Source organism: Herpailurus yagouaroundi, unplaced genomic scaffold (assembly GCF_014898765.1).
Source record: "Herpailurus yagouaroundi ecotype Mexico unplaced genomic scaffold, PumYag 187, whole genome shotgun sequence".
Lineage (NCBI taxonomy): Eukaryota > Metazoa > Chordata > Mammalia > Carnivora > Felidae > Herpailurus > Herpailurus yagouaroundi.
The window spans coordinates 24,930,101-24,953,406 of record NW_024412418.1 but is presented as its reverse complement, the minus strand read 5'-3'; the positions used below and the strand labels follow the sequence as shown (position 1 = coordinate 24,953,406).

General features: G+C 37.1%; 1 protein-coding gene and 1 long non-coding RNA gene across 2 annotated transcripts in view; one reads left to right on the top strand and one right to left on the bottom strand.

Moving 5' to 3' along the window:
* Window positions 1–23,306, top strand: part of ANO3 (anoctamin 3) — a 422,003-nt gene that overhangs the window by 123,495 nt on the left and 275,202 nt on the right. Inside the window, exon 2 of the mRNA XM_040495589.1 lies at window positions 3,031–3,105. Coding sequence (XP_040351523.1) covers window positions 3,031–3,105 — 75 coding nt within the window. The remainder of the gene's footprint in view (window positions 1–3,030; window positions 3,106–23,306) is intronic.
* Window positions 770–3,036, bottom strand: LOC121043640 (uncharacterized). The gene is made up of 3 exons (XR_005796950.1): window positions 2,733–3,036; window positions 2,052–2,135; window positions 770–1,029 (listed from the first exon to the last, which is right to left on the bottom strand). It is a non-coding gene; the product is annotated as an uncharacterized LOC121043640 (long non-coding RNA).

Below are 23,306 nucleotides of genomic sequence, written 5' to 3'. Positions count from 1 at the left end.
GCCTTAGTCATAAATCTTCTTAACAGAGGGCTTTCACAGCAATAGCAATTTAGATTTCCAATATTTAACAAGTAGTCTGAACTTACTTAAAAACCAAAATTTTAATGAAATATTTTAACTCACTGTTGTGTTTCTGAAGATGAATTAGTCTAATGTGAAGTTCTTCTTTCAACATTCTTTACTGAGCTTTCTCTAATTTTCATACAAGATTTAAATATTCAGCCAGATATACATACTGACATAGAAACTAGTATTTTGAACTTGATAAACATAGACATAGAGGACAGCCTTTCCAACTACATTTAGGATGTAGAGTTCTCCTAAGATAAACACTATAGTATTTTCAGTTCTTTGTTTTTTGTTTTTTGGTTTTGTTTGTTTGTTTGTTTGTTTGTTTGTTTTTTCCAAATACTCCACTTCATGTCTTCTTTAGTTTCCTTTCTTTCTTCTGCAACCAGCTCTTGTCATTGGTCAGGAATCTGTCTTGGCCCCCTGTACTTTTTTCTTCCCATTTTCTTTTCCAAGGGTTTACTCCTTATGTAGATTCAGCCCTCACCTTTATGTGCATAACATCTCAGTCTATGTCTCCTACTCCTATCTCCCCCTCAGGCTCATGAGCCTGTGTACTGAATTATCCCAAATTCAACCCAAAGTAAGTAAGTCTGAAACTGAGCCTATCATATCTCATACCTACTTGACCCTCCTCCCTATTTAGCATGTGGAAAACATGTGTCAGGTCTCTGGAACTTAAAATATTAACATAAACTATCATTTTATTTCTGTCTCTCCCCTTTTTCAAATTCACCAGCCAACTATGGTTTTCTGATGTATCTTTTGTAATGTTGCTCATATATTTGAGTTTCTACTGCTACAACCTTGATTGGAGCTTCAACCTACATTTAAGAGTTCCCAGGTGATCTTGGAAACTTTTCCATAATCTTCTGCCCACAATTGCCAGATTAATCTTCCTATAACTTGCTTTCAGTAATTAGGACCTCTCTTCAGTTTCCTTCAGATGCAGTTAATGATCTAGTGAAAAAGACAAGATTTTTCAGTTTTGTTGACTATTGCATGATTGAATTGGACTACATGTTTCTTGGCTTCCTTATGTCATTCTCTGCATCTATTGGTCTGAGTTACACAAACAGGCCTCTCACAAAGCCTTGGCTATTTTACTTCCACACTATCCTTCATTATTTCTCACATTGAATTAACCTTGTAATCTTCTTGGTCTACTCAAATTCTTCAAATTCATACTCTTCAAATTCAGCTTAAATCCTATCATTACCTGAAAATGTTGTTTAAAATTACTATTGCAATTCTGAAAAAAAAATCTAGTCTTTGCCTCCCCAAAACCATTTTATCTGTTTTGTCATATTCATAGCACGACTGGAACATCTAAACAGGCTTCTATATAAGTGCCAGGTAAGAAACCTGGGCTTAAGTCTCAGCTCTGTGACTTCCAAGCTGCATATTTCCTAACAAGCCCATAATACAACACACACTGAGTCTCAGTTTGCTCATCTGTGAAGTAAGTTGGGTTAGATTAAATAGTCTTCAAATCTCTTTCAATCTTCTGATCCATAAACCGATATTTAAAGGCATATTGTGCAACACAGTATAAAATATACTCTACTTTTATAAAATAAACTCTACTATTATAAAACAGACTCTATTACATATTTATCTGGTGATCATTAAATTTCTCAAGCCCCTGCCTTTATAAGAATATTCACACTCCGGAATCAAAATAATAGACAAACTATAGAATTGTTTTATTTCTGTTATTGTAAGAAACCAATTTATTTAGTTGACCTGCTACTAAAATATGAGGCTTCCTACTAAATAGGTTCTGATACCAATTCTAGTGTGAAGGGGAGTCCCCATACCAACAAGCAATTCTTGGGATACGAGCTGAGTGTCATAAAACTCAATTCAATTATAACTCTATTTCCTCGGAGATAGCATTGGATTCCACAGGTTATAAGCTCAGTCCTCTAAGACTCCTCTCCCCCCACCTCCAGATGCCAGTCCTAAACCCAGGTTATCACCTGTGCTTCTGATGGGCCCGATACAAATTTGAGATTCCAGCAGCGCCTTTCTTGGACTTCATACAGATAAACATGAAGGAATTACTGTAATTATAGGCAGATGAAGCTGTTGATTGCTATCACTTATTGAATGCTTACTATGAACTAGGACCGAAGCCAGAACTTAACATCACAAATGCTAATTTATAAGCATAGACTTTAATGTTTACAACAACATTCCAAGGTAGTTATTATTATTCCTATTTTGCAGAAGAAAAAAAAAATGAGGTTAGAGATCTTAATCTCCCCACAGTCACATAGCAACAGTAGATGATAGCAACATCTACTATATTTTATTTGGTATCTTTTGAGGCTTAGAAACATTTCTGGAGAAAGGCTTATTTAAAGGGAATGATTATTTCTAAATGGAGGTGTCACTTAGAAAAGTGCCTGTCAAGGTAGCCTTAGAGCTGAGTCTTCTTTTAAAAGAAGAGTAGACTTTCCCTCAATCTCATGGGTAGAGAAGGCATTTTAGGCACAGAGAAAAGATTGACCAAAATTCCAGAGTCAAAGAAGTAGAGGTCATGTTCAGGGAATTCTGCTGATTTGGCATGGATGAACAGAAGAGCAGAGGGTGAACAAAGAGAAAGATACAGCCTTTGACTTTGGGTGGGCAGGATATTAGAAGAGTGCATTACTCACCCCGGGAAAAAGTAATTGGAAGGTCTAGCCATTCTAAGCTTTTTCAAAGTCGACAGCTAAATCAGCTTGCATAACAGCACACAGACCTACCCACCTGCTTAGTTTCTAATGCAATTTACTGAAAAGTTGTGTCTTCCTACACACTTCTTTATAACTAATTTGACCTATACCAGATAGCAGTTTTACAGCAGCTATAGTCAACATGAAAAGCTCTTTTTTCATGATAATTTTCTATTCTCTTTCTGGTCTACTGAGTTTCTAAGCAAAATTTTTCTTGTTCCTTTGTTCCCTCTCACAGGCTTGCGAAAGTTGTGCTCATCTCATTGTGAGCTTGAGAAGAGTGTGTGGGCTGCCAAAGGCAAACACAGTGAAGGTGAGTTATGAGGGTGGAGTTTCAGGTGCTCTCACCAACTTTGCTCTTCAGTATAATGGTGTAGCAACTGCAGAGTCTTTGTGTGGAGTGAAAGTTTAACATTAATGCACAGGATCACATTCATGTGATTAATGATCAATGTGACAGTTTGCAGTTTGCAAAGCACATTTGCACCTGTAATTTACTTAGTTTTATCCCAAGCTGCTGGTGAAATTGCATTTACTTATAAATGTCTTATGCAAGATCTTACATACAAAAACATTTTTACCACTTGTTTTGAAGAAATGTATTCCCATTATAAAGTAGTATCTTGGTAGTCTTAGTAAGTATTAATAAATTGATCAGCTAAAGGCCACTGCACAAACCATTTGATATACACTTAATTATAACTTGTTTTTTTAAAGCTTTTTTAAAGTTTCTTTATTTTGAGAGAAAGAGTGAGAGAATCCCAGCAGGCTCCACACTGTCAGTGCAGAGCTCAATGTGGGGTTCTAACTCACAAACTGTGAGATCATGACCTGAGCCGAAACCAAAGGTTGGACGCTTAACCAACTGAGCCACCCAGGTGCCCCAACATTTACTTACTTATAATTTTAATATTAGATGTTTAATGTAGATTTTATATGGCTAATTTTTATATATAGGCAGTCCTTGAATTATGGTGGTTTAACTTACAATTTTCCATTTCACGATTGTGCAAAAGTGGTAAGAATTTAGGAGAAACTGTACTTTGAATTTTGATCTTTTCCAGGCCAGTGATATGTAAACCATACTCCCTCATGATGCTGGGCAGTAGAAGCCACAGCTCCCAACCAGCCAGCCACACGATCACGAGGGCAAACAACCAATGTATTTAGAATCATCCTGTACCCATACAACCATTCTGTTTTTCACTTTCAGGAGAGTATTCAGTAAATTACATGAGATCATCAAAACTTTATTATAAAATAGGCTTTGTGTAGATGACTTCACCCAACTCTAAGTGTTCTGAGCACATTTAAGGTAGGGTAGGCTAAGCTATGATGTTCAGTAGGTTAGATGTACTACATGCATTTTTGACTAAAGATATTTTCAACTTATGATGGGTTTATTGGGACATAACCCAATGAACATATCTACATAAAACAACAAACTGCTCTAAAAACCTTAAAAGTTAAAAGTTAACAATAAACCAACACATAATAGGTAAAAGCAGAAAAATGCAAACTATATTTAGCAATCAACTTTTTTCCTGAGATCCAATCATAAAGAGAAAGAACAAGGCTATTAGTTAACCAACTGATTGGTTACTGATTAATGAAGTTAATTAAATTGTTGTGGTTAGAAAATAGATCACCCAGAAAGTAGATAATCAAACAAGAAAATATGAAAACAGAGAGACAAACATTGGTAATACTTGTTACTCTTTTTTTAATTTATTTTTTTCTTAAAAAATTTTTTTGATGTTTATTTATTTTTGAGATTCAGAGAGACAGAGTATGGGGCAAGGGGGCAGAGAGGGGGAAAGAGAGAGGGAGACACAGAATCTGAAGCAGGCTCCAGGCTCTAGGCTGTCAGCACAGAGCCCAGCGCAGGGCTCAAACTCATGAACCATGAGGTCATGACCTGAGCCAAGTCGGACACTTAACTGTCTGAGCCACCCAGGCACCTCTAGAGAACTCTTAATGGGAGAATTTACTCTGACCCAAGATATCCCACTGCCTCAACAGCATATGGAGATGGGTATATTGAGCTACCATAGCCTAGTGCTATTAACCTTTCAAATTGTATAACTCACTTTCCTTGTCTTGATTCCAGGCTTTACAGAAATCTTTGCATTAGAATCAATTTTCCAGTGTGTGTGTTTTGGGTAATGTTTGCTGAATATATGCCATAATTTCCAGTATCCAAAGCAATACTATTTTCCATGACATAACAATAATTTTATTAGTATTGTATTGGTATCATTTTATTCCAGGGTTTGTACCCTTTGACCAACATCTCCCTATTCCTCTATCTCCATGACCTGGTAACCATCATTCTACTTGGTTTGTAAGAGTTCAACTTTTTTAGATTCCACATGTAAGTAGGAACTTACAATAATGTCTTTCTCTGACTCATTTCACTTAGCCCTCACATTGTCACAAGGGGCAGGGTTTTCTTTTTTTTTTTTTTTCCATTTGAATAATTTCCACTGTGTGTGTGTGTGTGTGTGTGTGTGTGTGTGTGTGTGTGTGTTTATCCATTGACAGACAACTTAGGTTGTTTCCATGTCTTGGCTATTGTGAATAATCTTCCAATGAACATACAGGGTGCAGATATTTCTTTTGATGTCCTGTTTTCATTGCCTTTTTTTTTTTTTTCATTTCTTTGGATATATACCCAGCAGAAGAGTAGCTAGATCATATGGTAGTTTGATTTTTAATTTTTTGAGGAAGCTCCACACTATTTTCATAGTGGCTGTGTCCATTTACATTTCCACCGACAGTTCACAAGGACTCCCTTTACTCCACAGCCTTCCCAACATTTATTAATTCTTGTCTTTTCGATAATAGCCATTCTAGTGGCTATGAGGTGATATCTCATTGTGGTTTCAACTTGCATTTCCTTAATTAGTGATGATGAGCATCTTTTCATGCACTCGGCCATTTGTGTGTCTTCTTTAGAAAATGCCTATTCAAGTCCTTTATCTAGTTTTTAATCAATTTTTTTTTGCTTTTGAGTTGTAGGAATTTCTTATACATATTGAAAACTGCAAACTCTTTATAGATAATTTGAAAATATTCCCTTAACTTCTCTTGGTTTCCTTTTTTTGCTGATTGTTTCTTGGCTGTACAGACGCTTTTTGACTTGATTTAGTCATACTTATTTATTTTTGCTATTGTTGCTGGCACTTTTTGTGATTTTTTTTTTTTGTCATATCCAAAAAACTGTTTTCAAGACCAAAGTCAAAGAGTATCATCTTCATGTTTTCTTCTAGTAGTTTTATACTTGTGGATCTTCCATTTACATCTTTAATCCATTTTGAGTCCATTTTTGTGAATGGTGTAAAAAAGGGGTCCAATTTTCCCTATTCTACATGTGATTATCCAGTTTTCCCAATACTATATTGGTATTATTAATATATCCTGAAAACTTGGTTGCCATGACTCCACCTTTGAAAGATGTTATGCGTCCTTCTGTCAAAATCAGATTTCTGAGACTATAACGAAAAATCAATTTCTTACTACATATAAGTAAAGACCACTTTAGGATGCCTCTCAGCTATCAGTACACTAGCTTTTCTCTGATATAAAGTTTGTTTATATGTTTACTATGTTTAGTACTTTACATCACTCACAATTTTGCCCCTAAATAGCTTTTTTGTATTAAGTAACACACACAGGAAATTATCTGAAGTTTCCGCATACCCCCCAAAAAGGCAGGGTACGAAGCTGGCAAGGGTAATGGTGAATTAACGAAGAACCACATGACTAAAAACAGGCTTTTGGATAATGTCAAGCGACAATTAAAGTATTAGCAGAAACTGGTATTTATCAAGTTATTCTGTGTGCCAAGGACCGTGTTAAACTCTGTGTGGGTCGACTCCTCTTGGCAACTCTATGAAGCCAGGGTTATAATCAACTACAGATCAGGCGAGGATCAGACATGTGGAGTAACTTGTCTGTGGTCTAGCTACTTCTTCCCTCACACAGGGGCCTGAACTAGGACTTGAACTAGGTCTGTCTCCTAAAAAGACAGAGCCCTTGACCCTTTCCAGACATTGGTGTAATCCTACAAATATGTGACACACAAAATTTCCAACTGTGGAAATTAGAATTAGATGTGTTTCTGGAAAAGGAATATTGTTAGTTTTGTCTTCAAACCTGTGTAAGGGATGGTATTCTTACATAATAAGTTACCAAAATCCTCTGTTTGGATAAATACATGACTAAAGAGGAGAAGTATAATTTACAAGGAAACTCTAAGTGGACTTTTGAAAAATTCCACAATTCCACAGTTCTTATTTTTATCACAAGTGAGTAATTTGTCACATTTAGACTCACCGGTGATGTTAGATGATATGCCCTTTCTATCCTAGTAAATGCAAATTTCATTGAGAGTTTCCATTTGTCATCAACAAATTGACATCCTGGGTCCAACCTGTTTTTTTTTGTTGTTGTTGTTTTGTTTTTGTTTTGTTGTTGTTGTTGTTATTGTTGTTGTTATCAAGGCCTAGGCTTCCCAGGCCTACCTGCTCTGGAACTAGGTGACCACAAACCAGACTTATCAGAGAACACCCCTTGTCTCCTTTCCGAAGGAGAGGAAACAATCCTCCCTACTCATTTTTGTATATTCCTTAGTGTCAAGTCAGGGTATTTACTAGTTTGTTTTTTCTTGGGAGTGAAAGGCAAGTTTTGTCACATATAGCTTGTTTTGTTTCAAATTACCTTATTTAGGTATGATTGACATGCAAAAGCTGCATTTAATTAATGTACACAACTTGATGAATTTGGAAATAAGTATCCACCTGTGAAATCATCACCACCATCAATGCCATAAACATATCCACCACTTCCAAAATTATCCTTCTGCCCCCTTTATTTTTTTTCTTTTTTGCAGCAAGTAGAATGGTGGTTACCAGGGGCTGGAGGGAGGGGAAAATGAAAAAGTGCTAGTCAAAATGTACAAAACTTCAATTATCCAAGTTGATTAGATTCTGGAGATGTATTTATGGTCAGGTTAATAATACTGTATTGTACACTTAAAATTTTGCTAACAAGATAGATTTTATGTTATGTGCATTTGTTTATATCAAGAGACTTTGTTACAATTCCATTGTTCCTGTTAGTCTATCCAAACTCCTTATAGTCAGTCTCCTTGATAGTTCTATGTCTACATAGGGTTTGTTAACTTATCCTGTGATTCTGTCTTCAAAATATTTGCATATCTCAACTGCTTATCGCCTTCACTGGTACCACTGTGGTCTGAAATCCCATCACCTCCCCCACCGGAAAATTGAAATACCTTCTAACCAGTGTCCACTCTAGTCTTTCCTCCCTCCTCCACCTCTCACACATCTCTTCTTGACAGAGTAGCTAGGACAATTACTTTACAACCTAAATCAGATAATACCACTCCCGTTTTCAAAAACCTCCAAAAGCTTTTATGTCATCCAGACCTTATTTAAAACCACCCCTGCTTTCAGTTCCTACTGATGATCTCATAGGGCACAGGGCCCCCCTATGGTTCCTCTCACCTCTGGGCTGTGGCATTGTTGTGGCTTCTGTCTGGAATACTATTGCCCCTGATGTGTGCATGGCTTATTACTGCTTCACCTCTTTCAGGACTTTGCTCAAACATCATTTCCTCAGCAGGATGCTGAGTGGCCCTTCCCTGGCCATCATACTTAAAATTGCATTCTTCTCTCCCACCCCAAGGCATTTATTTTTCTTCACAGGACTTATCTGATATGCTGTCTTTTGTTATTTTCATAATATCTCTTCTTCCATCAGATTGTACACTACATAGGAGAAGAAATTTTCCTTTCTTTTTTCTGTTTCGATCACTATCATCAGTGCCTAGAATAGTGCCTGATTAAATGGTAGGTTCTCAAAAATATTGTTGATGAAATGAACTACGCAGTAATCTATCTTTAAAAAAGTGGTATTGGTAAAAGTTTATTTAGTACTATATTAATTTATCTGGAGTGGATTTTAACATTAATATGAGATCCTTAGATAACAATCTCTGCTTTTCTTATATGTGTCCTGAAGGTCATCATTAGCCAAGCCCTGACGTGTGTGTGTGTGTGTGTGTGTGTGTGTGTGTGTGTGTGTGTAATTTCCCTAGTGTAAAGCAGAGCACTGCCTCCCACATTAAAGACTGATAGTCTTCCTGTCTTAAAGCCAAATTACTTACTATAGGGAGATTCACATGATTCTTCTGGCATAAAGGTCCAGATGTTCCCCTTAATTTATTGAAGCCTTTCTTCTTAACGCAGCTCTTATTCTCCTGGACATGGTAGATTATTAAATATCATAGGAATATAATTAAATTCCATTTTCTTAGGAAATTCTGTTTTACATTAATTCCAAATTATTGATGCAGAATATAATTTAATCTTCAGTTACAACCCAAAAATTGTTGCTCCTGTTTGCCATTTTATTCCTAAATAACATTCTAGAAAAGCCCAATCTTAGCACCTACCCATTCTATTCTGCAAAGAAAAAGAAAAAGCCAGCAGATCTGTTATAAAAATATGTGCGGTGGAGTGACCTTCCTTTATTAGGACGGGTGTTCATTCACTCATTCATCATAGCATTGTAGTAGATCTCCTTTGCAACAGACACTGAACTAGGTGAGAAAGTACATGAGGAAAACTGAAAAGAACATTAGATTCAGAATTAGGAGAACCAAGTCAGACTGGAGCATATAATAGCAGTGTGACCTGAGCAAATAATCACATTTTTAATGAAGAAAATGCAGGTACTAATACACATTTAACAAGCTTAGATTTTGTATGAGTACTGAAAGAATTATACGTTGTAAAATAATTTGTAAAATGTTATGTGAATGTAAGCATTTTCATTATCATGTTATAATAAAAATTGTATTTTTATATAAAATTAAATATCATACATCATTTCATAACGTAATAAAAAAGGAAGTATATAAGAAAAAGAAGAGGTTGAGAGAAAGGGAATGTGAACCAAGGGACCTCTTCTCAACTTAAAAAATTCAAGAGGAGAAGAATATATAAATGTTAATAATCAAAAACAACATCTGCCTGTCCATCAAAAGATAGAAATATATTTTGCGGGTCCACAGTCAAAAGTTTAATTTCAATGTGGCAAATTCCATAAGGCCTTATCAGCAGAGTAGCATTTGAGCAACGTCTTGTAATGGAAGTAGCTCACTGGCACGTCATTTGTCCCCTATTATAAGATGGCTTAGGAGGTGATTATTGTACTAATACAGCATGGTGGTCAACTGCATGAGCCTTAGAGTCAGATTTTTTTTTTCCAAATCTTAGTTATGCATTTCCCTACCTAGCTGAAGGATTTTGAGTATATTACTTACTCCCTCTGTTCCTCAATTTCCTCATTAATAAATTTGAGATAATAGTACTGACCTCATAAGGCTAGTATGAGAATTAAGATAAGTGCTTCGCATACTAAGTTCACACTAAATGTTAATTGCTGTTATTCTACTTGTTAATGCTATTATTATTGTAAGTGAGGCAGCACACAAAATTCCTGTTGCCAGAAATGGATTTTCAGGAAAGAATGCAAAGAAATGAGGTGACCCCTTGATCATCTTGGTATAAGTGAGAGTAGCAAGTTGGCCTCCTATTTGCTTTTTTTTAATGGCTATGTATTTATTTATTTTTGAGAGAGAGAGAGAGAGAGAGAGAGAGAGAGAGAGTGCGAGCAAGCGGGAGAGGGTCAGAGAGAGAGAGAGAGAGAGAAAGAGAATCCCAAGCAGGCTCTGCACTGTCTGTCACACAGAACCCAACCTGGGGCTCAAACTCATGAACCGTGAGATCATGACCTGAGCTGAAATCATGAGTTGGAGCTTAACCGAATGAGCCACCCAGACGCCCCTTCCTCTCTTTGTTTTTGTTTTTGTCTGCTTCTGTATATTAGTGTCTCTACCTTACAAAGCTCATATTATCCACAGCCCCTCGCTGCAGTCCCATCTGGTGCTCAAAGATTTTGGCTATTTGTCTCTGTAGGACTCCAGAATTCAGGAATCAGGGAACATAAGACATAAGTTAAATAAGTGATAAACCTATACAAGTCATATTAGTAATGATTTTTCAAATTAGTAATGATTTTTCTCCATTTTTAACAAGAGATGTTCAGTAAATATCTTAAGAAGCAAAAAATAAACACTCTATCTGGGTATTCTAGTCACCTCCCAAACCAAAAATTATGCCTTATAAATACACACCAATCATCATCATCATCAAGCCATTTAACAGTGTTATTATTTTTAATTTATAACTCACTGTCACTTATTACTGGTTTTAATCCCGACAGTTTTACAAGTTAAATAAGTATTATTTTTTTAATTTATATTAATTTTTGTGTCCTTTTAATAAATTCTAGGTAGGTCTATGAGTATGTTATTTGAGAAAAAAAAAAGCCAGGTATAGACGATCACAGCTTCCTGTGGTATTCAGATGATGAGCAGTCCATGTAGTTATCAGTCTATAGAAATCTCAGCATTTTATATTATTTCCAATCTTATTATCCATCAGTCCATAAACATCCATTTCACATGGCCAGAGCCTGCTCTTTTTCTAGTCCTCATCCTTTTTCTTTCCAAAATCTGAGTTTTTCTAGCTCTCTGCTCTTGCTCCCAGCACCATTCTGAAAGGCTTTGTAGCAAGCTGTTGGAACGAGGTCCACATGAAGCTTGGAACGTCTAAAAATCATTCAGAGTCTAGGAAGGACAAAGGGATGAGTTAGGAAGGCAGTCCACAATATCCCAACGGGAATGGTAAATGGAACCTTAACTTCCTGAAAAGTGTGACGAGTTAGTGAATTAGAGAGGAGGCATTGACTATTCAGTTCCACTTGACCTTTGACAAGTGTAACAAAGTATTAGTTAAATTAAATACTAAGTAAGCCTAATAAAAGGAACTCAAGGCCAGATTTGTCCCTTGTTTATAAACCTGAAACCTCTGCTTTATAAGCTTCAGAAGTTTAAGAAAGGAGGGGGCGCCTGGTTGGCTCAGTCAGTTAAGCTTCTGACTTCTGCTCAGGTCATAACTTCACAGTTCACAAGTTCGAGCCCCACATCGGGCTCTATGCTGACAACTCAGACCCTGGATTCTAGATTCTGGATTCTGTGTCTCCCCCTCTCTCTGTCCTTCTGCTTCTCTCTGCCCCTCCTCCCCTCTCTGCCCCTCCCCAGCTTGGGCTCTGTCTCTCTCTCTCAAAAATAAATCAACATTAAAAAAAAAAAAAAAAAAAGAAGTTTGAGAAGGTACAAGATAAATGAAGCATAGTCCTGCTAATATTGACTGCCCTTCATCAAGTGACCGATGAGTTACGCCATAGTCTGTCTCTTAATTCTGTTTTACTAACGGCCTATCATCTCCATTTATGGCAGGGGTGAGAGTAGAAAGGGTGAACAAAGAATGAGGTGATCTCCTGCTCTTCACAATGAGTGGCCTATGGTCCAAATATTTATTCTAGATGGGCTCACCATAGTTTCTGGTTTGTCAGACAGTCCTTACTTGTAACGGTTGTCCATCCAATGTAATCATAGTGACCCCTTTCATACTCAAAAGTATCCGAGTTAGGGAAATAATTTTCTGATGACATTAGTGCTGGTTAACACAAATGTCATAGCTATTGACAGACCAAAATTGCATGGGTGCAGAAAGACAAGTAAATAATTGCTAAGTACTATATGAGATAAAAATGTTATAGTGTCCAGACTCAGAGCCAGATAGGCTGACTCTAGTCAGAACTCTACACAATGCAGTCTGTTTTAAAGTTTTACATTAAACATAAGAGACCTATCTTACAGATATCAGAACTAAATCTAAGGGAAACAAAATATACTCAGGCACATCCCTTAGGAAGTAACAGAGCATGAATTTTAACTGAGATCTTCTGAGGTCAAGGCTGCATACTTTCCTAAGTGTCTCCTTGTTTGGAAACCAAATACTAAGAATTACGCTAAACATAACAGTCATTACACTAAAGGTACAATTTGGTGATGCATCTCTTAAGAGAAGTAGAAACTGAGAATAAGACTAATCGTTAGGGACATGACTAACTGGCACAAAAGAATCAGAACAATTCATGATTCTATATAATTAAGTTCTCAATTATTTAGTAAGGATGAACAAGTTCAGAAGAGACTTCATGTGGGCTGGTCTATTCAGGGAAGAGGTGCCATTGGGCCTGGGAGAACTTGGATGATGAACAGCAAGAAGAGAACATTCCCTAAAGAGGAAACAAAGGGCTGTTTTCGTGAGGCAGATCAAGCACTACATTCTGACCCAAACAGACTTTGTGCTGGGAAATCCAGAGAAATCTGATGGATAAAATAGGTCGGGCCAGATGATGAGAATGTCTTTAGTGTTTAATTTTGTTTTAGCCATACATCTACATAACTTTACATAAATGAGTACATGTGGTTATTCACACGCTTTTGGATGTATAGTTGTTTTCCTTTTTCTCTCTTTTGGCTTCCTTCTCAGCCTCTCTTCTTCTGTCCAGTTGTATTAACCTACCTACCCATATTAACAACCCAGCATGTAGCTTTCTCTATATTTTCTCCCTGTCCAACTAATCAGATAGATACCCTACTAGGATAAATCATAATCTGCCATATTGGTGGGTATGAGTTTTGTTTCCAGTGTTTTGCTACCAAGACCAATGGTACAATAAACAACCCTGACATATAGGTCATTATTTATGGCTGCTTTATTTGAATGGGATAGACTTCTAAGAGATGGGTTATTGGTTAAAATAGGCTCTAATGCTTCACAATTCCAAAGAAATGTATGAAAGAATGCTTTTCCCAACATCCCTATAAAAATAGATACCATGGCTCCTTTCCATTTTTGCTAATGTGAAGAGCTTAAAAATATACCTCGCTATTTTAACTTCTATTTCCCTGACTACCAGAGAATTTTTTTGTTTTAAATTATGATTTTTTTAGATTAGAATCTTACAATGTGGTCTGTAAATACTCTGCATTTTAAATTTTTTTAAATGTTTATTTATTTTTGAGAGAGGGAGAGCGAGACAGAAAGCGAGCAGGGGGGAGGGGCAGAAAGAGGAGACACAGAATCAAGAGCAGGCTCCAGGCTCTGGGCTGACAGAACAGAGCCCACACGGGCTCGAACCCACAAACCACGAGATCATGACCTGAGCTGAAGTCAGACACTTAACTGACTGAGCCACCCAGGCACCCCAATACTCTGCATTATTTTTTTTTTCTGTCTTGCTTTACTTTTCCTTCATTTTTTTTCTTTTTATCAACCAGGGTTCAATCAGCAAAACAGAATGAGAAATACTTTAAGTATTATGGAATAAGGATTTACTACAGGAGTGAGAACTTACCCAACTGTAGGAGTTTTGTGGAGAATAGTCCAAAAAGGGATGTTAGAGAATCAGAGAAAAGCAACTAGCCAGTTCTTTTGAACACTTGCTGTGGCAAACAAACCAGAGTTTGCCAGGGAATCTAGAGTGGGTCCGTGACGGAGCATTGGTGGAGCAGCCTATGGAAAGACTATCACCTCTGCACCTGGCATGGTACTTCCATAGAGCAAAAAAGAGCTGGACATGGTACTGGGAAAAATAGGGACCTTCTAGAATCTGTCTGCTCCTGTGTCATTGTCTCATTGTTTGTAAGCACAGTGACCTTCAGAGGAAATGGCTGCTGCTTTCCTTTAAGTTTACTAGGCTTGCACTGATTTCTTTTTGATCAACTTTAGCCTGGAACCATATTGGGAAGGCAATTCTGGAGAACACGGTTGTAGTTTAGTGAAGTTGACACAAAAGGAACATAACAAAGCACAGGACCAATTTTTGTGAATGTCCACAAAATACAAAGATAAGTGTTACAAGTGTGATCTTATAAACTTCTGTTAAATGAAGTTCATTGTAGTAAGTCAATCTAGATCTTTAGTTGTTTACTTTGGTCTATTATATTAAATTTTTTGAGAAATATTTATTGTCTTCCATTACATTTGCAATTTTATCAATTTGTCCATCTAATTTTTTTGCTTTTATATTAATGACTGTACAGTTTGGTGCATAAGGTATAGGACTTATATCTTCTTTATAAATTATACCTTTAGCTTTATGTAATGTGCCTCTTTAACATTTTATTCCGTATAATGTGAAATTCCATCTTGACTGATAATATTGCTAGACTTGCCCACTTTTTTATTTGCATTTACCTGAAATCATTTTGACCACCACTTTATTAGTTTCCATTAAATATATATATATATTTATTTATTTATTTATTTATTTTTTTTTTTTTTTTGCGCAAAGTGCTTATCTTGATTTTAATCCACTTTAAATCACTGTCTTTTAGTGGACTCTTTTTAGAGTCCTTATATTTGGAATATTGGCCGACATGCTTGATTTCATTCCTTTCATCTTATTTTAAATGTATAATTTGTCTTCACTGTTGAGTACACATTTTCCTTTTCCTTATTTTTCCTGGTTTGATCAAGGTGCAATATATTTCATTTGTTTTCTCCTTGGGAAGTTCATTGTTCTTTCCCCATTCATTAAATATTATTTTTTATTTTCCTTGTTCTCATAATCAAATGAGTTAAAGAAAATTATTTTTCTATTAATATTCATGTTTTCATTTGCCTCTTGTTTGATCCCCTCCCCAATAAAAGAAGGTCTTAAGACTATATTAAACTTTTATTTTTCCTCTCTAATTCTCCTTTCCTTAGACTTCTGTAACATTCTCATTTAGCCCAACTACCTGGATTTGTTGAAATTAATAATCAGAATTTATTCTATAGTGTTTTCTTTTTAATAGCTTTTTGTAGTTCTTATGTTAAGTATCCCTGGAGTGTGTATTATTATCCACTTGAATTTAATTAGGTAAATAAAGATTAGATACAATTATATTTTACTCTTGAGGTCCCTTTTCTAATTCATTTTTTAAAGTAGAATCTATTTATTCAAATAGACTCTGTAAGTTATACATTCCTCAAATTATTGAAGATTTTCAAGTGTCTTCCTGTACTTGAGAATAATTATATCTTGTGTAGGTATGTGATTTTGAGATGAAGTCATTTATATCAACAACCTGAAGAAGCTATTCTAACTTCCAGCATTGCATATGAAAAAGTATAATGTCAGTCTCTTTTCTGTTTTCCTTAATCAATATTTTACTGATTCCTAGGTGACAAAACCTTATTTGAAGATTGGAAAATATAGTCATGATAGTTAAAAGGCAAACTTTCCTAAAAGTCACTGGAAGAAAATTCTTGTTTTTATTGTGTAAAATGTGTTGCTATAGTGGTTTTTTTTCTTGCTCCCCCCCACCCCCACAAAGTGTTCAATCACTCTTTTACAATAAAACGTCACAACCAGGGGAGACTTGGAACTTCAAACGTTTAGGGCTTATATAACCATTTGCTATCTAGTCTTAAAGAAATTACAAAGAGGGGTGCCTGGGTGGCTCAGTCGGTTGAGCATCTGACTTCGGCTCAGGTCATGATCTCGTGGTCAGTGGGTTCAAGCCCAGCGTCGGGCTCTGAGCTGTCAGCACGGAGCCTGGAGCCTGTTTCAGATTCTGTGTCTCCCTCTCTCTCTGACCCTCCCCCATTCATGCTGTCTCTCCCTGTCTCAAAAATAAATAAACGTAAAAAAAAAAAAAAAAAAAAGAAATTACAAAGATGTACTGTTTTTCTGGTACAAAGCTTACAAAGACTAAATATATATATATATCCTGGCTGAATTTGGCACATAGATTCCAGTATATATTTGTTAAATGTACTAAAAATAAAATAGGTAGTTTTATTCTAATATTTGTAGAAATTATAGGAAGGGAGGAAGAAGAACTTTATTTGATATAAAGTATGATTACTAAATATTTTTCAAGGTAATATGATGTGATCATCTACTCAGTAATGCTAACATAAATTATTTAGATTAATGAATACAAGGGCTATAATTGACACATTGTTAATACATAAATGTTTTCAAGTTGCCAATATTTATTTTTTAAGTAAATTCAATGCTGTCACATTAAATAATTAATTCAGTAACATTTTCATCGTATTAGTTTTATTTTTTTGCAAACTGTCTCTTCATCATATCATTATTTAATTTTAGACCCCACTCAAGTTCATATTGCCACAAGGTTTCTATTTGTAGATTTCAATCAGTGAAGATTTTCTGTACTATTTCTACTATTTTCCTCTGGAGAGGAAGGAGGAATAATCCTAGTCAAACCAGCCACAGGGATTATATTTCTGAAGTCAGAGCATATGAAATTCTCTTCCAACTGAAAAGAATCCTAGAATACGAGGGGCAGAAGAGACCTTAGAGAGCATCAAATCCATCAACCTTATCATAGATAGGACACCTTGAACCAAGAAGGCAAAGTGATTTGCACACTGTTAGATGGCATGCTAGTTTACACATCAGGACAAGACTCCCAAAGCAATGCCTTCCCTTCCACATTTCTCTGCTACATCAGAAAGGGGACCTTCATGCCAAGTGCTGATTTTCTGTTTTCAATTTTAAATCTGTGCTACTATTGGATTAAAATGGCATAACCACATTTTCTGCCCAGACTATTTTCTTCAATTATTTTAATGTTTATTTGTTTTTGAGAGAGAGAGAGAGACAGAGACAGAGACAGAGACAGAGACAGAGACAGAGGCAGAGTGCAAGCAGGGGAGGGGCAGAAAGAGAGGGAGATACAGAATCCAAAACAGGCTCCAGGCTCTGAGCTGTCAGTACAGAGCCCGACATGGGGCCCAAACCCACTATCCATGAGATCATGACCTGAGCCGAAGTTGGGTGTCCAACTGACTTAGCCACCCCGGTGCCACCTGCCCAGACTATTTTTAAATACTGTTGTCATTTTGTATTTTTTGCACTTATTTTTCTAACATAAGTCATATGCATTTGGTGGTTAAGGTGGCTGCTTAACTTACTATCCAAAACAGGACACGTTTTAAAGTTTGAGGCCATTGATAATTACACTGTGACAAAAAGCAACCCAGAACATGTCACTCTAGGGATAAATGGAGAATAAGGGTAAAATATCAATAAGCAAAATGAAAAAAAAAATTACTTCACCCCCTATCTTCTTTATGTAGACTCTGCTTTGTTTTGAGTTTTATTATCATAGATCTGTGCATATAATTTTTTTGCAAAAATTGACCTCACACTGCAATATTCTTTGGCAATTTGTTATTTTTTCAATTTTTTTTAATGCTTATTTATTTTTGAGAAAGAGAGAGAGAGAGAGAGAGAGAGACAGAGCATGAGTGGGGGAGGGGCAGAGAGAGGGAGACATAGAATCCAAAGCAGGCTCCAGGCTCCGAGCTGTCAGCACAGAGCCTGATGCAGGGCTCAAACTCACAAACTCGGAGATCATGACCTGAGCTGAAGTCGGATGCTTAACCAACTGAGCCACCTAGGTGCCTCTGCAGTTTGTTATTAATAAGTGACATATTGAGGTGCCTGAGTGGCTCAGCTCGTTGAGCTTCCAATTCTTGATTTCAGCTCAAGTTCTGATCCCAGTGTCATGGGATCAAGTCCCACATCAGGCTCTGCGCTGGATGTGGAGCCTGCTTAAGATTTTCTCTCTGCCCCTCCCCCCCCCATACAACAACAAAAAAAACAAAAAACAATAAATCAGGAAACTTTTTCCAGTAAATAAATATTCATGCACACTATCTCTTTAAAGGATTTCTTAATATTGCATTGTTAATGTCTTTGGGGGAATGTCAAGCCAGCAGATACATTCTTTGCTCCTGCTGGACTGCTTATGTTCAAATAGAGATCACAGAGTATTCACAACCAGTCACTCCAGCCTCCGAGGGCCACAAATACATTTTCTCTGAGAAGAAAATAGGTAACTACAGAAGCTGCTTTCATTTCCACCTCCTACTGGCAAACACCCCAACAACCAGTATAGCACAGGCGTAAGTCAGCAGAAGCATCAGGCTATCAGAATAGACACTAGCCATAGACTAGCACTTCCACATCCAGAACTTCAGCTGAGTTTTCATGGAAAACTTGCTGTTTTCAAAAGCATGGAAATTCACCAAAATGTGGTAGAGTGGTCCAGATGATCAGAGTATCAGTTTAAGAAGTTATGAAGATGAACAGATGTAGAAAATAAATCAATAATTATTATAATCCTAGATTTTCTAAACAAAGCAAAATTAGTCTTTATGAAATTATCTGCCTGGAGTAAATAAAATCACAGAGCAATATAAAGCCATAGTCTTACATGCTAATTTTGAAAAGCAATTAATACACTGGACTGATATTTGAATATCTTATTAGACTCTTAGCAAACAAGAGAAAAGTTTGTGCCTACTTTCAAAAGCATGCATATATAATGCACAATACAAACATGGTAAAAGGCCATGAAATGATGTTAGTCATATTCTATAGGAATTATAGGAGATTAAATTCACATCTAACTTGCTTTATAGTGAGTGGATGTAAAAAAAGGAAGGCTTCATCGTGGAAATGGCATTGCTTTGGGGACTTAAAGGAGAGTAGGGGTTGAGAAAACTTGAATAGGATGGGAGTTTTAGGATGAGCATTTCATTTATTTTTTTTTTTCAACGTTTTATTTATTTTTGGGACAGAGAGAGGCAGAGCATGAACGGGGGAGGGGCAGAGAGAGAGGGAGACACAGAATCGGAAACAGGCTCCAGGCTCTGAGCCATCAGCCCAGAGCCTGACTCGGGGCTCGAACTCCCGGACCGCGAGATCGTGACCTGGCTGAAGTCGGACGCTTAACCGACTGCGCCACCCAGGCGCCCCTAGGGTGAGCATTTCAAATGCAGAAAACAGCAGCAGCAAAAGAAGAGAGGCCTATGAGGAAGAAAACCATTGGAGGAACAAAACGGAGTGTAAGAGAGTCTTAGAAACAAGATTAGAGAGTGTTGAGGGCAGATCATGGGGCTTCTTGAATAGTAGAACAATAAACATGGTCTCTATTCTATAGGCATCCTGAGTGATGATAAGTTTTCCACAGAGACATAATATTATAAAATGTTTATTCCACCATCAGCTACTTTTTTCCATGCATCTTAATGCTGTCTTCTTAAGCAAATCATTTTGTGTCCCTGTCTTTTCAAAATACTACGTCATAATGGGGTGCCTGGGTGGCTCAGTCAGTTAAGCATCCTACTCTTGATTTCAGTTCTGGTAATGATCTCATGTGCCGGAGTCCAGCTCCAGCAGGTCCAGGGGTTCCTGAAGCATAAACGGCATTGGTGAAAAAGTGAAAAAAAATAAAATAAAACAAAAATAAAAATGGACACAGACAACAGCAGTGCGTTGATCTGGCCGATTTATTGTAGCAAATGTGGCATTATATCTGCTAGTGATTTCCTTGGCATCTATGTTTTTCTAACATTACCTAATTTTAAAAATGTTTCTATGTGTAATCAACCTCTAAGAAATAACGTGGCGATTTTCTTGTAATGTTCCCTCATACCCTTTGATTATTGATTAATTTCTTACATTATTCCATTATGCATCTGCATTTATCTATAATCTATAAAGCATTTGCTTTGCTGTTTTCATGAAAGGTCATCTATCTCTCAACACCTCAAGTGGAACAGTTATAGGGACATGACCTCCTAACCACATGAGGCCAGAAGAACAATGTGTTTGCCTCAGTCCGAGGTGCCAGGAAGGGGCCGGAAGGGCCTTAGAAACCCATGCCTCACACATTCTCAGAGACACAATGCACCTAGGAACTAATGAACCATTCTGTACCTTAACCCACTAGGTTCAATCATCATCATCTGGAATGCCTCCGAGGGGCCAGGCGGGCCTAGCAGTTGAAGGCACCTGTGCCCAGAGATACACTCCTTAGTTGCCAGAGTGAGGCTTTCAAATCCATGTTTCTCCTTTGTCGGCCTCTTTGCTGGCAAACGCATGAGGCTATCCTTCCTGTAAGTAGAGGAGTCTCCATAGGGGATGGCAAGGGCTAAATGTAAGGCCACACAATTTCTTGTGGAACCTTATTTTCTTTCCTAATGGTTCTTTTCCCAGGGGGCCTGTCGAGGGCGGTTCCCCAACAGACAATACCCCAGGTACTTTTATTAAGGCCAAATTACCTAGAAGCGGGAGTACAAAAAGCTTCTCTGTCTGTGGGCCGCCTTGCAGTCACCAATCCGTCCACAGCCCAGGCCCTGCCACTCAGGCTGGGATAGCTCGGCTTCCAGCACTCATGGTTCATGGGATTTGAGCCCTGTGTGGGGCTCTGTGCAGACAGCATGGAGCCTGCTTGGAATTCTCTTTCTCAACCTCTGTCTCTGACCCTCCCCCAATAGTGCTCACTCTCTCACTCTCTCTCAAAAAAATAAACATTAAAAAAAGTAAAAACAACAACAAAATGCTGTGTGATAAGAGCACCTCAGGATGGGTTCGGATTAAGTGGAAGCTGCTGATTTTCCTCCATTGCTTTCTCTTAGGCACTTACATCCCTTAGGACCTGTCATTCCTGAATGCATCTCTGAGCATCTAGCCTGGCTGTCAGAAGGACTCACCGGTTCTTTTACTGTCACGTGTGGTCAGCTACACTAGGCTTTGGGGGAAACAACCGTTAAATTGTACTCCACCCTTCACGTATCACAGCACTGAGTTTTCTGAAGAGCTTGTTTGTGCTTCTAATAGAGTATGGATAGCAACTCGCACCAAGAAAGTAGTTCATATATTAAATATAAATATATATAAGCATAAAATATATAAATGATTTTAATATAATTCCCCTTGGTTTTGCATAAGGAAGAAGACAGCTACTCAAGCCACTGAAGCAGCATTTTTCTTGAAGTCATTTTAAAATTTTAAATTAGTTGCTTTCGTTTCTTATTCATTAGTAAGTATTCATTCAGCTTGTGTGAAAGGAACTATACTGGTCCCTGAAGAAACAGTCAACATTCAGTCCACTCTCAGGGAGATCAGAGTCTCTCTATAATAATGTCTCTGGGGGAGCTCTCCCCTTCTGTTTTCCTTACTCTTCTCAAATGAACCCATTATCAATGTGACTTGGTTATTTCATTTTGCCTTTTATTTTGTTTAAATGCTTATTTATTTTGAGAGAGAGAGAAAAAGAGCACATGCATGTAGGGGAGGGGCAGAGAGAGAGGTAGAGAGAGAATCCCAAGCAGGCTCTGCACTGTCGGCACAGAGTTGAATGTGGGGCCTCTATGTCATGAACCATGAGATCATGACCTGAGCTGAAACCAAGAGTCGGACACTTAACCAAATGAGCCACCCAGTCGCTCATCATTTTGCCTTTTACTACCTTAAATAATTGGGTTTTCTGTAGAGGGAATGACTGAAAAGAGAATTGCTTTATTTCAGTTACCATTTAGATAGTGAGAGCAGAATTGGCAACCCAATTTCAATTAAGTCATTTATTCAAGACCCAAAGAGGTAATGACAGAAGTCTCACATTTCCTGTGATAGAGCACAAAACAGGGAAGCTAACGATTGGCTGAGCTGAGTGTTCATATCTCGAAGTTCAAAGGAATAAAAAACCTCCCAGTGATGTAAAAACAGACTTTCCTACCTCTTCTGGGAGGCAAAAGTTAGCATGTGGTCTGATAAATTAATTACCTAAGGAGGACATGAGACAGGTGGTGAGCTGTGGGAGGGTGAATGCAGCAGAGACCTGAGCAAGAAAACAAAACAAAAGTCCAAGACTGAAAAAGAAACATTACTTTGTAGCATGATAGATAGGGAGAGATTTTAAGAATATATGTATAAAATCCATATCAAATCAGTATATATCATTTGTAAAAAGTAGAACATGACAAAAATTATGGAGGTATAAAAAAATCAGCTTTAATCCCTATTTGCAAAATTACTTATTTAGAAATTTTAGTATGCTTCTTTCCAGTCTTTTTTTTCCCATTTTGCAAAACAAAGTCAAGATCATATAACATATGATAATTGTGTTTCATCACTGAACATTATATAAAATATTCTCTCATCTTTAAAATTTGAAGAAAGAAATTTAAAACCAAAGATAGTAAAAAAATTAAAAAAAATCAGTTTAGCCATCTTTGATGAAGCTATTATATATTCATTCCTAACCTTTCCACAATGGAAATGTCAGATTAAAAAATTTCCTCTTATCAGTTCATAGGAAGATTTATTTTTTAGGAAGGTCTTTGTTCAAACCCCCTGCCCTTGTCGCTTTCAACACACACACACACACACACACACACACACACACACACACACACAGCCTTTCCTTCTCTTTGCATTGCCTTTCCTGTAAAGCAGATGGTGCTTGAAATTTTCTAGGGTCCTTACGAAAGCTGTTCCTCTAGCAACCTTCCTTAAAAGACTGATTTTAAAACAAGCAAAGATGTTCTTTGAATTCCCTGCTAGCCAATCTGTCAGTCCAGCCTAAAATATTTCTAATTAAAAGTAATCAACTTTATGAGAAGATAATTTAACCATAGTTGGCACTGCTGACGTGAGGGTGCGATGGTGTTAGAAATACCAAATCACGTTTTT